The sequence below is a fragment of the Anopheles moucheti genome, chromosome 3 (assembly GCF_943734755.1).
Source record: "Anopheles moucheti chromosome 3, idAnoMoucSN_F20_07, whole genome shotgun sequence".
Lineage (NCBI taxonomy): Eukaryota > Metazoa > Arthropoda > Insecta > Diptera > Culicidae > Anopheles > Anopheles moucheti.
In genome coordinates, this window is record NC_069141.1 from 47,430,095 (window position 1) to 47,444,144 (window position 14,050).

The window sequence follows — 14,050 nt, forward strand, 5'->3', positions numbered from 1 at the left end:
TGTCCGAACAACATAGACACGGTGACGCGGCCTAGACACCAATGCACACATTTACGAACTCGGGTCGTGGAGACATGCTATATGAAGCTGATAAAATCAATACTCGCCAAGGGTGGTTTGCAAAATGATTCATCCTTTGCAATCAATGCTGTGGAAGTATCAGTGACCAGGGAGAATAATAGATTCGTAGACTGAGCGAGGAGGAAAAACGAAGACGTTCATCGATTCTGGTCAACAAACCAATAAAACTGCTACAGTTGAAGACATGGCGTTTTACCATAAGAAATATTTAAAGGATAAACAAATCACAGAAAAGAATGTGAATAAGCCGGCAACAGTTGCCATATTATTTAATTAACATCAATAGGTGTAGCATTGCAACGCACTCCTACTACACTGTACACTGGAGACTGTAAGGTTTTCAGTGACAATAAGAAACAAATCTCGTAATATTACCGGCAGACATGATTCATATGATATAACACAATATCTATTTTAACCATTTTTTATCAAAAGGATCAAAATGTCAATTTCATCTGAAACGTGAAGTATGCTTCTTTTGTAGTTTACTTTGTAAAAGTGGAGATGTCCCTTTGAAAAAACATATCATCGGTAGCAGTTGTTAACATTTTCAAACGTTATTGAGTTAAAAGAAAAGTGCAGATTGGAGCAGTTTAAATTATATAAAACACACATGCCACAACTCCTAAATCAAAACATTGCACTCTTCCAAAACTTTACGCAGTCGGAAATTGCCGACCATGGGCGTATGCTCCACTCCATCTTCAAATGTGTTTTTGTGTGTGTGTGAGTTTATTTTTTTTGTTTTTGCGTACCTTTCTATGCTACCTTTAACGAATCGGTGTGTGATAAGGAGGCTTAGGCCGTACAGTACATTATTTTTTCTTCACTATAGTACGATTGGCACTATCAAGATGCTTTCACTGAGGAGAATTTCCCGAATAGTTTTGCACAAATGAATCACATTAGCTTAGTCATACAACATTGCCGCAACCAATTGCGTTCGTACGACTAGCAGGCTACGTTTGAGGCTTCAATAAAGGGAAATACACCTTTGTACGGCAAGACCACGGTCGCGAACCATTTACCACAGTAGGCCTACCGCTTCGTCGGTAGAATTATATCGTCAATCTCGCTAAACAATAGAGCAAATAACACAGATAATGGTGCTTCCGTTGGTATTAGGAAGTAGCTACTAAACACACCCCAGTTTAGCTGAGTGCGAAAGTTGAAGGCAGAAAAGGTAAAAACCGTGTTCCTTCGACAGATGTATGACATGCGCATTGCAGAGTTTAACATTCTACGGTTGGCAACAATATCGGTGTAATTCTTGTGCGTCTTTTTTGAATGCTTTGTTATGCTACCGGTTTTGTGTCGATGGTTGATGGCCAAGCTTTGCTTTAAACCCAATATCGAAAATCGAATAATATTTTACAACAAACTTAAGGTTGTAAGGAATGATAATGTTTGATCGTGCATATGATGATATCGTATGACAAAAAAAAAATAATTCAGCTGATCACGTCGGCGGAGGTCTAGAGAGAGATTTTGCGTTCGCTTTTCCACAGCCACTGTTTGCGTTAAAAGTTGACTGCTTCTCGCAAACACTCCCTAACTGAGGCTCTTGGCGTAACGGACTACTAGACCATATTGCCTGTCATTTCTGGCTTACATAACTCATTTTATCACGTAGCCATATTTCTTAGCTCTTGCTATGGGAGATTCGTTCGGATGGGATTTTAGATCGGTGAAGTGTCGTGTGAATACCGGTGCCACTACCAACATGCCATCGGGCCAACCCCTAACTGAGAGTTTATTGTAAATACTATTAGACTTAATGTTGGGTACGTACGCAGCCAGGCACTCATGTGCGCTCTCCACGAGAAGTCTCTCGCTGGATGAGAAGTACGAGTGGCAGTCGAAGCACAAGGAGCAACTAGGACGATCGGGATCGTGGCCTCGATCCCGATCAAGCTGCGGGAGTCGGGTTTGAGCAGCGGGTCGATAAAGTCGAGAACTATGTGACACTGCACGTTTTTAGCCTATAATATAGTATATGTGTTTCCCTGTAACCAAACAGTTTTATTTGCGTTGTGTTGTTTTAAAGTGTTAAATATCACCAACGTAAAACTTAAGCATGCATTACACTACATCATATGTTCAATTTAATTTAAAATTACATAAAAATTTGCTTGCCAGTAAACAGCGCTTCCAGCAATACCCAGTTTAATAAAACTGTAATGGAAAAAAAATTAAATCACGCTAATCAAAAACATTTGGAAAACATTTCAATATATCGAAGTGGACTAGCAAAGAACTTTAAAAATCTTTTCCGTTTTTCTTGAGCGGTCCGTTGTGGAATTTAAAATAGATTTTTTAATTTCGTAGATGTGTTTTTATATTTAAATGGTATGGTAATATCGCTTAACCATTCAGCACTTCAGTAAAAAACATGTTTTCAATGTTATATTGCTTTGCGAAAATGGACAGCTGATAGTGTATTTTTGTTTGCTGCCACAGAACACTCCGGAAATGGAAAATACACATCACTGGATAACAAATTCCAGGCACTGATGATAACATGAATCCCCTGTGTTTCCTGCGTGGGTAAGTTATATCAATTATTTAAAAGCACTTCTTCATCTTCACCCGCCGGTGAGGTGACTAGGTTACCTGATAATGGATAACGAGGTACACCTTCTCTAATCCAGTGCAAACAGTTTGATTTAAAACCTGAATCCACCGGTTTGTTTGAAAGGATAGGTTGGGAAAACTAATCAAAGACATGGAACACCGCCGGTGACTCAACTGTAAGCCTATAAAAGGCCCCTCAATAGTGGTCGGAAAAACAGACTCGCTTTATCAGTCGCTAGTTTCAGCGCAGAGAGTGCACGTGATCATGGAGATATCGGAATCAACTAAAGTAGTTTTTTACGTTAGCCGTATATTTGGCCTTGCACCTTACGTAGTGAAACGCACTTCGAAGGGCCAAATAGTGGATTGCAAGCGAAATGTGTTGCTCGTCATTTACAGTGTATGCCTTGTGTTTTGTTTAGGTAGTATACACACAATAGGCGTAGCATGACAGAGCTAATCTAATAATGCGATCCTCACTTTCGTTGCAATCGAACCAACCGGTCAGCTGGTCTCACATATAAAGGAATATTTTTCGACGTTACTTCCAAAAAGCCCATACGGTAAGCATCACTTCTTGTGAGAGATCTCGTGGTGGTGGCGCAACCGGATTGCTTGTTCGTGACAGTGTTGCCCCGTATATGTAAAGCAATAACAATGTGAAAAAGTTTCGTTTTCAGAATGAAAACGGCAACATCGAAGGTCGTGACCATTTTGGACGTATCCGTAGTTGTGTCTGCTTGCATTTGTGGCACACTTAGTGGTATATGGGGGTTGCATTTTGTGCGTGAACTTAACCGACGACTGATAGAGGTAAGGACCCTTTACATACGGTACACAAGTATAAACCAAAAAAATGGCTGCGAATCAAATGATTGGGTCAGTATCACAGAGGACAGTGTATTACCCCAAGGCATTAACAAAAGTCGAAGTTTTGAGGTCCTTAGGTACTGTTCAACCACAGCAGATGCATCTAGATAAAATAAATAAATAAGCTTCGGTCAATGGCATTGATTAATATTAGTTCATCCAACAACTACTGACTAATTTTATTTCTATTTTGCTTCAAACCATACCTCGAGGCTGATGAGATACTGTCTGTGTATGTCAAAGAGTGTAATCGAAGCTTGAGACAAAGGCGGAAAGGAATTCTCATGCTGGGGCTAGTCTGTTTCATCATTACTGGAGCACTCTGTAAGATTATATTTGCACAGTTGCACAATTCACGGTAAATATGTAATCATGTTTTGCTACCCTTTCACACCGCAGCACTGGATATATGGGTTTGGTATCGAATTGCCGACAAAATAAAGAAAGAAAACAGCAATTCAAGTAAGTTTTCTTCTATCTAACCGGCATTACTCACAGCAGACTGTTTTGTTTAAATAAATTGTAGGTGCAAATGTGCTGGGCTACTTTCCATTCTACTGTCTGTACTACATACTCATGATGTTCCATGTACTATTCGCACAAGCAGCACTTGGAATTGGGAACAGGTACCGCCATTTGAATGTGGCGCTCTATGAAATGTTTCCCGAATGTAATGTTATGATCCATATTACCCCTTTTCCACATTTATTATATGGTTTTGTTTACAGTTTGCAGGACGCCTCACATCGAAATCTCGTCCATCTCATCCATCAATCTCGATCCGGAGAAAAATGTTTCGATCGATATCGACATAAGGAAATGTGTTGCTAACGTTACACATGGTAGGTATTTGCAGCAAGTCAAATATCGCGTAACAGTAATAGAATAACAGTAATAGTGTTACCTTTAGGATTTCAGAAGAAGCGAAGTCCCACATCGAAGAAAATTATAGAAGATCTGGCCGAAATACATGCATCGCTTTCCTATTGCATAGTTCTCGTCTCAAAGTAAGTGCTGTGGACGATATCTTGCACCTAATACTAACATAGCTTATGCATGGCGTTTATAGGACCTTCGGAATTGCTTTACTTGCCGTTCTAGGCTCCTGTCTATTGCATCTGGTGGCTACATCCTACTTTTTAATGGTGGAGTTGGTTGGAGATAAGGTTTGCGTTTGTTTCACCGGGGTCTGTGATGTCGTGTCTTACCATTGTGTGCTTTTATTGTTCGCTTTAGGACGCAGTTTTCGCCTGGATCCAGGCACTATGGTTGTTTATACATATCTTCCGATTTTTGCTTACTATTGAACCATGCCACATAACGAACGTGGAGGTAAATATGCATAACCAAACAACGAGGAGAGAACAACTATATTCCAAATCAACATATTTCAGTCAAATCGAACCATTACTATCATCAGCAATTTGAGAAGAGCGTGCAAGGATGTCGAACTTATTGACAGTGTATGTTACACACCGTTATTTGCTTCAGTGTGTTTCTTTCCTCTTTTGTTCATTTAAACATCTTTCTTTACCCTCTTTACAGATCAACATGTTTTGGCAACAGTTAATAGCAAGCAATTTTTCCTTTACCGCCTGTGGCCTTTGCACAATAGATAGACGAATTATTACTTCGGTTTGTTTCCTACGCGTCAGACTTTCTTTCTTTTTCCAAGTTTTAAGTTAAATTTGTTTTCATTTTCAGTATTGCGGAGCAATTGCCACTTATTTGGTAATTTTGATTCAATTCAAAGAAGCGGATGACAATTCCGGAAAGTTACCACATTAGCAAATTGAACCCTTTTATTACCCAGGAACAACTGAATAGGGATCGGCTGAAATCAAAACTATCTTCTAATCACTTATTCTACAACGTATAGCTAGATGAGATATGAATAAAAGATCATCCGAAGTGAATAATTGGCGCTGAGGTAAATAAACTGACTACAGATGATATTAAAAGAGTAGAAACCATACGATGCATGTTGATTATCATAACAGAGATTAAACTTAACTATACATCGTAAAGGGCGGCCGGTGGTGTATTGGTAGCGGCGCTGGTCTTCACTCGACAGGGACCGGTCCAAAATCTCAATCGGACCAACCTTCCGGAATACGTAATAAAATTAAGTCTAGTAAGTCACAAATAACAGGCATGATCTTAAAAAGGTCGTTTCCGCCAAGCAGAGAGACTATACATGACGGGATCGATTGGAGTGATCAACAATGGACGACATTATGAAATTTATGAATTTTTATGAATCGTAAAAACATAGTCATGATCACTAAAGTTCTTGAAAAGCAAACCAAACAATAGTCATCTGCGCTCGCTCGATATACTAAGATTTTAACCGTAAGCCCGCAGATTACATAATACTATTCCAGCAATGACCTCTTCCGACTAGAATTTTGAGTCACATTAATACTACTGATTATGGGTTTCATATTACGTCAAGACTCATCCTCCGTACCAAGTAGTACTAATGTCTCAGGGAGTCGTAATGTCATAAACTCGATCGACTTGAATTTGATCGAAAATAAAAGATGTGTATTTAAAAATAGTATAGTTCTTGTGAATACAATGAATTGACATGAGATGAATGAGGTACAATATTAAGGTCAAAGAACGTGCTGGTAAACCGCACACAAAGGAGAGTAATATTATTATATTAGTGAACATACTAACACCAAAATAGCAGAGAAGTTTCATAATACTTTTATCAGTCAATTTAAACGAAAACTAGGAATAAAACGTATAATACATACCTAAAATTATCTATTTTAAATCGACAACAATAAACAAAACTAACATTAGTTCTTCTCTAAAACCAGAGTACTGCAATGTGTGAAGGATTCCGTTTACGTTTGGAAAACTACCGATTAGTTTATTTGAAGAAAATTAACAAATGTAGACAACATTAAAGTATTATTTTTCAATTGCACTGCTTCCATATTCGTAATCTGATGATTACGTTTAAATCATCTGCCTTAGATTTCTTCATCCGATGACTCACAGGGTGAGTTTCCATTAGACATACAAATTTGTAATCGTTCCAATAAATCTGTTGCTACCGGTGCAAAATCTTCCCAAAAATTGTCCGGTTCCTTGCCATCGAATAAACTGTCCTCATCTGTAACGAATAGAATGTAGTTATGAAAACAAAAATTGCCACTGTCTGCGGACAACATGCATATCTAGGTTACCTAATCCTTCTGCCAACGCACCACAAATTAGGTCAATTTCCGTCTGCCCTAAAGTGGTCAAAATATCCGACGTATCTATCAAATAGTTCCATATAGCTTGACACGCGATTCCAGCCATAATCCAATCCCTGTGCCTAACGCCTTTCTGCAGCAAGCGTCTCAGTATGATCGGTCCATCGATTTCGCGGAACGGAAGTCTGCTCGACCAATCGCCAAGCATGTTCACCAAAACGCCACAGGACGTAACCATAAGTTCGTCGTGTTTCGATGTCAAACATCGCTTCAGGATCTTCATTCCATTTTCCTCGCAGAACGTTTGACGTATCGCAGTGTTCCGAGTCATGTTACCTAGCACACGGGCCACTTCCGAACGGGCAGGATTGTGATCGCTGTTGAGAATGACGCACAATGTTCCACAGATATCCTTCATACGCTCGCCTATACTTCCAGGATGCAAGTGACCTGTTCCCTCAGAATCAGTTGGTTCATAGTAGTACGATAGATTATGCAATGCACCCAGCGTTGCAAACAAAAGTTCCTCCAGTTCTGTTGTCTGCAAACAAACATTAGAAAGGATTGCAGAGAAATGTTTGTATCCTAGACCGCTCCCTCAACATACCTTAGCATCCTTCACCTTCAGCAGGATGTTCAAAAGAATTTCACCCAATGGTGACCGTTTGCTCATCCCGTAGCCAACGTCTCCGTTCACACACATATTTGCTACAATTCGTATTAGCTTCGTCAGCACCTGCACGATCGAGTCGCCCATTTGATTCCTCATTGTGAAGCTCTTGTTTGCGTAGTACTCCAATGTGGCTAATAGTGCATCACATGACACATCACAGCAGTAGAACTGAATGCGCGCTGTGTCCCAGCGGGACATTACATTGCCGAGAATGTATCCCAAGCGATTGCACGTTGCCAAACCTTTCTCCACCGTTTGACAGGTTTGCGTAATGGAACCGAGCAAAATGCCCAAACGTGACGCAGCAACAGCCAACCGTTCGCAACATTCTGCCCGTTCCGAAAGAACGCTTAGTGTACGAATGATATTAGCTTGCACTTCTGGCTCTTTGATGCACATCTCAGCAGCGCGTACCAACAACGGTATAGCTTGTTCTATTTGAGCTATATCTTGATCTTCGTCCTCTTTAAGCATCGGTTGGTGGTTTGTCACCGGGTTTTGCTGTTCGTCAGGGTGCTGACAAACGCGCGAACCAGCGATGGAACGATTTCCTGCCAATGTGCGTAACGCACCCGAAAGCTGAAACAGTGCGTGCAACGGTGATCCTGATAGTTGCGTGGTAGATGCTATTTCGTTTATCATTTTTAAATGCAACACCATCAGCTGGCAGAGACCCTGTTTAGCCAATCGAACAGCTAATGATCGTTGCGGCATGTTGTCGCCAAACTCGATACCATTTATCGTAGACGTAGTATTGTTGGTTCCGTTCGATGAGCCAGTTAAAAATCTTACTGCTCCGTAACCGTAAATGCAAGCCTCCGAATCGTCGATTGGCGATGCACGACCAAGTCCGTCAACTAGTAGCTCTAGAAGAGAAAGAAAATGGATGTTTTATTATTAGCTCCTCAGGAAAACGAAACACATCGTGCTGGACTACTTAAACATACCAGGCACATCGCTGTCAATGAATAAATTATCGTTATTTTCATTGCGAGCTATCTTGAACACAAGCTTACAGGCTCCAGTAAGGTTGCTTCCCGTGACATTCATCTACAGTATGCCAAAACCCATTGATTAAAACATCTTGCGTGCTAGATGCACTTTAAAGTAATACAATTATCGAACTTACTGCCAAAACTATGGTAGCAACAAGAAGCAAAATCTTCGATGATGACGCTTCGACCAATCCGTACAACGCTCCTAATACGGCACCACGCCAGCTCCCCTTAGAATCTTTCACTCTTACGTATAGTTCATGTAATACCTGTGAAATAAAATAGTAACGATAAAATACGTACGAGAACCACAACTTGTAAGGGGCCTTCTTACCGCACTTAAATGTGCCACCGTACTTTCATCACATTCTTTTAAACCTGAATATGCTTTCAGCATCTCCAGCAATGATTCCGTGGAGGATTGCAGAAGCAAATCATTACTTCTTCTGAGCAGTTTCGATTGATCTTCATGCGCATTCTAACGATGGGGCAGAAAAATAAATGCCGGTGGTGAATTAAGAATTATTCGAATCAAGTAAAAACCCAATTCAGCATACTTACTTTACGAGCATCTGTTGGTACTGTAATTGAAATAGCTGTTGGTATTTTCTCATCAAACGACTGTACCTGTCGCCTTTTCAAGGGATGATTCTTCACAATACTACTCACTGCACCATGCGTTGAAAGAGAATCAACTGATTTCTTCGACTGTTGGAGGGATCTTCCGTTCTGCAGATCATAATCGGTAACTAAGTGAGAAAATATAAAAATATTGTTTGTTTACTACTTCCATAAGCTTCCTGCATTAAAATATAGCAACTACATGAGAAATGTGGTATTTAAGTGCATGCAGATACATTCAGGATGCATTTGGGTCAAAGTTTGTCAAGCGTTGATCCATAGTTTAGTTTACAGTTTGAAAAAATAGCTCTTCTCCTATCGCGTGTCGTGACGGCTGAATATTAATACGTCCACAGCTTTGAGACAAGAACCTCTGGGCTCTAGCAAGATGAACTATTAAAATGGCACCTGACTATCCAAATAATTCATCCATGTCAAGGACGTAGAAGACACGGTAGACATGGACAGAAAAAATATCCAAATTAAGTTGAATTGATTGATAGGCGATTGGGTGGGCTTATTGCGTTAGAAGTCTATCGAGAATCAATTACTTCTAAAAAAGAATACAAAATACAATTGCACATAGACATATTACAAATACGTTTTCAGTAATTAAAGTAGATTGATGGATCATTGGTGAGATATCCATCAACGACTAAATAATGGTTATGTTTCATGTTGTGGAAGTCAGTGCGCATGCAACATGAAGAGTTAAAATACAATAGATGATTCAATTCATGAAAGAAATGAGTTGTTTTCGAAGCGACACTATTTTTACATTCACATTTGATATCCATCGATTAGGTCCTACCGCATTGCACTGCGCCATACGCAGTGACACATAAACTACAATCTAAATCAGAAAAAATCGATGTTGGTGCTTTGAGGTAACTATTAGTTAGTACTACAACTTAAAATGATGCAATGATTCGTTTACCGTTTATGATTCTACTATTACCTCCAACTATAAGTGCACTTGAGTCATCTATTTTCGAGCTTTCGTAAGAAACCGAACGGCATGTGCGTTCTATAGGCAATTCCGTAATTTAACATACCCTTCTCTACTTACCATTTTCTAATGACCCAGAAAAATTTTGCTGAATACTGACGAGGGCCGGAAGCTTTTCTCTGCCAACAGGCACAGCAGCACTATGTCCAGTACCATCACATCCTATACTACTGATTCCCTCAACGGATTCCGACCGAGTGGAGGTGCACGCTGCAGAAGCATTCGGCGGGATGGGCTCTAGCGAGGGCAATGCATGGGTTCCCTGCTGTAAATACTTCAAATTTATTGCACTCGGTGGTCGCCCCGGAGGAGCAAGCCGACCGTACAGTTGCCTTCTTGGTTCACGGGGTGTTATTGGTCGGCGGGCAGATACCAACCGTGTGCCACCTGTACCGTAAAGAAATGGTGCACAGAAACCGGAATTATTGAAGCAAAATAAACAGGGACAATCCACGATCAACGAACACTCATTACCTCCGGCTAGCATACTCTTAGCTTCACTCACTATCTCTGCACTAGTTTTACGTACTAAGCGGCCTGCACCTTTCGACCGTTGGTTCGTTAATGGGAGGACACTGCTCTCCACATGTCCACAGCCAGAAATATCTATCTGCTGGCGCGATTTTTCCATCACTGTGTTCCGTGCACCTTGCTGTTCATACGCATCAGCTTCAACCATAAGTTTAATCAAACCCACCAGTCCCCACTATCAACGATCAACTTCCGGTTAACAATGCCACTTTTCCATTATAAAATTTAAAAAAAAAATAAGAATCGAATTGTTACTTATTTTTAATTACAATATCGTCCTGCCGAAACTGTTTCACGCGTATCTGTGCTGCGGAGAAAATATGCACATCGAACGCTCTCCGGCAAGCATGCGTCAGTTCAATGTTTGGTTGCCATGGAATCGGTTTTCAAACAAAAGCTCCCTTGGCGAGTTCATTGTTCTGTTTCAAATAGGAAAGGATACTTTTTATGACTAAACACAGTTTTTTTCTTTTGTTAGAATTTTACCACAAAAGGTTGTGGTTGGCGATTGGACAATTCGAATTAATGTTACGTAACTGAGTAGTCTTCTTTCCAATCGGAACTTGGATTCCGTCATTCGAATCGTTCAATAAGAATCCCTTTCCGCAGAGTGGTAATATGTATTATTATTTTTGTTATTATTATTTATTTATCTGTTGTCTGAGACATACACTTATCAAGATTACTAATTTAAATCTAGTTAATTCTAATCTCTACATATAATCACGCTTTGTGGTGCCGAAAGATGTAAAGGGAAGGCGATGACAAGTAATCGAATTGATTGAAGAGGCGTTTGGGGTCCTGCGTCATTCAGAGGCCTCAGAGGGTCACTTAAATCCTATTGAGGTACGTCGGTTTGGGACAGACAGAAAATAAGGGGGACGTAAGGAGCGGGTGGGAATGTAGAAGTCGAGGGAAGCAACAATGTTAGGAGCGTCCACAACGAACGCAACGAACATTATTTGGGAAATACATCGGCGTTTTTCCAAGGATTCTAAACCTAAAAGATGACATCTATGCTCGTATTGAGGCAAGTTAGCTGATATGGAACCGTTTTGTTTGGGAAAAAAACCTTGTTACATAAACCTGAGTAGGTGTAAAACTACTCAGCGAACTCGATTGGATATGGGAGTGAAAAAGTAGAGGAGAACGTGTTCGGGTCGGGATACCAGGTAGGCAAGGCATGTCTTCGAGGTAGCAGTATTCCTCCAGAGATGGACCCTGCTGTCCTAAGCCATATTGTCGACGATCTGTTCCCTGAACATTCTTCTTTTGAGTGGTCACCAATTCTGGAAGGAACCCCGGAGAGTGTACGTCCGGTTACGGAGTCGGAGTTGGTGTCCATCGCTAACACCTTGGTGGCACAGAAGGCTCCAAGGTTGGATGTAGTCCCCAACTCAGTCCTCAGTACAGCCATTAGGGAACACCCAGGAGTTTCCCGACGTGTATACCAGCAGTGACTGGACACAGGGGTGCTCCCTCGCGAATGGAAGACGTCACGACTTGTGCTGCTACCGAAACCGGGGAAGACGCCGGGTGGAACATCCGGAAAACGCTCGCTTGGGATGATCCCGACACCGGCCCGAGTCGGAGAACGTCTCGTTCTGGATCGCCTGAATGAGCATCTGGAGTGTGCGGATGCTCCCCGTCTCTCCTCAGCACAATATGCTTTTCGTAAGGGTGAATCGACGGTGCAGGCTGTACAAAAGGTCGTAAAGGCGGGCGAGATGGCCAAGTCCTTTGGCCGGACTAATGGTCGGGACCATCGGTGCCTGATGGTGGTTTCTCTGGACGTCCGGAATGCGTTCAACTCGGCGAGCTGGAAGGCGATTGAAACTGCTCTAGTGGAGAAGCGAGTCCCGACACCCATCCAAGCACTCTTTCGGAACTGGATGACTGACAGGTGGCTGGTGTATAACACTGTCGACGGACCGGTCACGCGACGTTTGTCGGCAGGCGTTCCTCAGCGGTCTATCCTGGGCTCCTCCCTGTGGAACGTTATGTACGAAAGTGTGCTGGACGTTCAGCTGCCTGTCTAGTGTCGGATCATTGGATTTGCTGATGTTTTGGCGCTGCTCATTCCGGGCACAACTCCGGAAGATTCGGCCAGGAAAGCCGAGGAGGCGATCGTTGTTGTCCAACGGTGGATGGAATCCCGACAGCTGGAGCTGGCCCCCGCGAAGACAGAAATCACGTTGATTTCGAGTCTCAAGCGGGGTTATTCCGACATTCCTGTTCGTGTCGGCGAATCGTGTTCCTATCTTGGGGTCGTGCTTCATGATCACTTGTCGTGGAAGCCACACGTTGAGTACGTTACGACGAGGGCACTCCGTGTGGCGCAGGCGGTTTCGCGCCTTATGTATAACCACAGCGGCCCAAGTGTGGTAAACGCCGGTTACTGGCAGCGGTGGTTGATTCCATCCTCCGGTATGCTGCGCCTGTGTGGCACGAGGCGACTGGGGTTCGCGAATGCAGGCGTATGCTGCATCGAGTGCAAAGGATGACAGCGATACGAGCATCATGCGACTTCCGTATCACCAGATATGAGACGGCGGTAGTACTGGCGGGCATAATTCCCATATGTTTGCTGGTAAAGGAAGACGCGCGGTGTTATCAACGGCAGCAGGAGGGCGCAAGGATCCTCACCACCTCGCAACTCCGCAAAGAGGAGCGGTCGGTTACGCTCTCAATGTGGCAACGTTCGTAGGACGAGGAGAACGCCAGCCGGTACGTTCGATGGGCACGCCGTCTCATCCCGGATATCGTGGCGTGGCAGTCACGGAAACATGGAGTCGTCGACTTCCATCTGACGCAGGTGTTGTCCGGACACGGATTTTTTCGTGAATACCTGCACGTTATGAGGTTCACGACGTCCCCGGATTGCCTGAGATGTCCCGGCGTCCCTGAGACTGTGGAGCATGCGATATTCGAATGCCCTAGGTTCGCGGATGCACGCCTGCGACTCCTGCACGAAGACGGCTCCGATTCTGTTTCTCCGGACAACTTGCTGTCCTATCTCCTGAAGGGACAGGCAGAGTGGAATAGGATCGCTAAGATGGCGAAAATAGTCACGTCAGAGTTGCAGGAAGCATGGAACGCGGAACGTGCGAGCCTAGCGGAGCCCGTCGGTTGGACGAGCCACGAGCTGGTGGTCGCTTCGCGGAACGAGCGGCGTAACCCGGCCCGGAGGTTGGCGACACAACAACGTCAGGAAGAACGCCGGCAGAGCCGGTCTCCTTCACCACCACCAACCCGGGGACAGCGAGAAGACGCGAAAGTGGACGAGAGAGAGTCCGTCTCTTTCGTGAAAGGCGACGAGCACAAGCCGACCCAAGAACACGACTTGAGCCTGCGTCGAACGGAACGCGGAACGGCCGCGGAATCCACGAGGGACGGCATCCTGACGGCTGACGAGATGGCATCCATCTTGGAGGCTACGACGTCGGGACGTTGAAGTATGGCACAAGAATAGAATAGAAGA

General features: G+C 43.0%; 2 protein-coding genes across 2 annotated transcripts; one reads left to right on the top strand and one right to left on the bottom strand.

The window, feature by feature from the left end:
* Positions 1–2,920: 2,920 nt before the first annotated feature.
* LOC128302775 (gustatory receptor for sugar taste 43a) lies at positions 2,921–5,313 on the top strand. Its single transcript, XM_053039627.1, has 13 exons — positions 2,921–3,077; positions 3,164–3,218; positions 3,336–3,468; positions 3,738–3,849; positions 3,925–3,987; positions 4,052–4,195; positions 4,254–4,396; positions 4,468–4,532; positions 4,595–4,691; positions 4,762–4,857; positions 4,920–4,988; positions 5,071–5,160; positions 5,230–5,313. Exons 1-13 carry the CDS (start codon positions 2,921–2,923, stop codon positions 5,311–5,313), a joined length of 1,308 nt encoding a protein of 435 aa, XP_052895587.1.
* Positions 5,314–6,512: 1,199 nt separating this feature from the next.
* LOC128304744 (armadillo repeat-containing protein 2) lies at positions 6,513–10,669 on the bottom strand. Its single transcript, XM_053041960.1, has 9 exons — positions 10,513–10,669; positions 10,099–10,425; positions 8,970–9,157; positions 8,743–8,886; positions 8,543–8,677; positions 8,361–8,463; positions 7,348–8,279; positions 6,729–7,281; positions 6,513–6,655 (listed from the first exon to the last, which is right to left on the bottom strand). The coding sequence occupies exons 1-9, from the start codon at positions 10,667–10,669 to the stop codon at positions 6,513–6,515; spliced, it is 2,682 nt and encodes an 893-aa protein (XP_052897920.1).
* Positions 10,670–14,050: the final 3,381 nt, after the last annotated feature.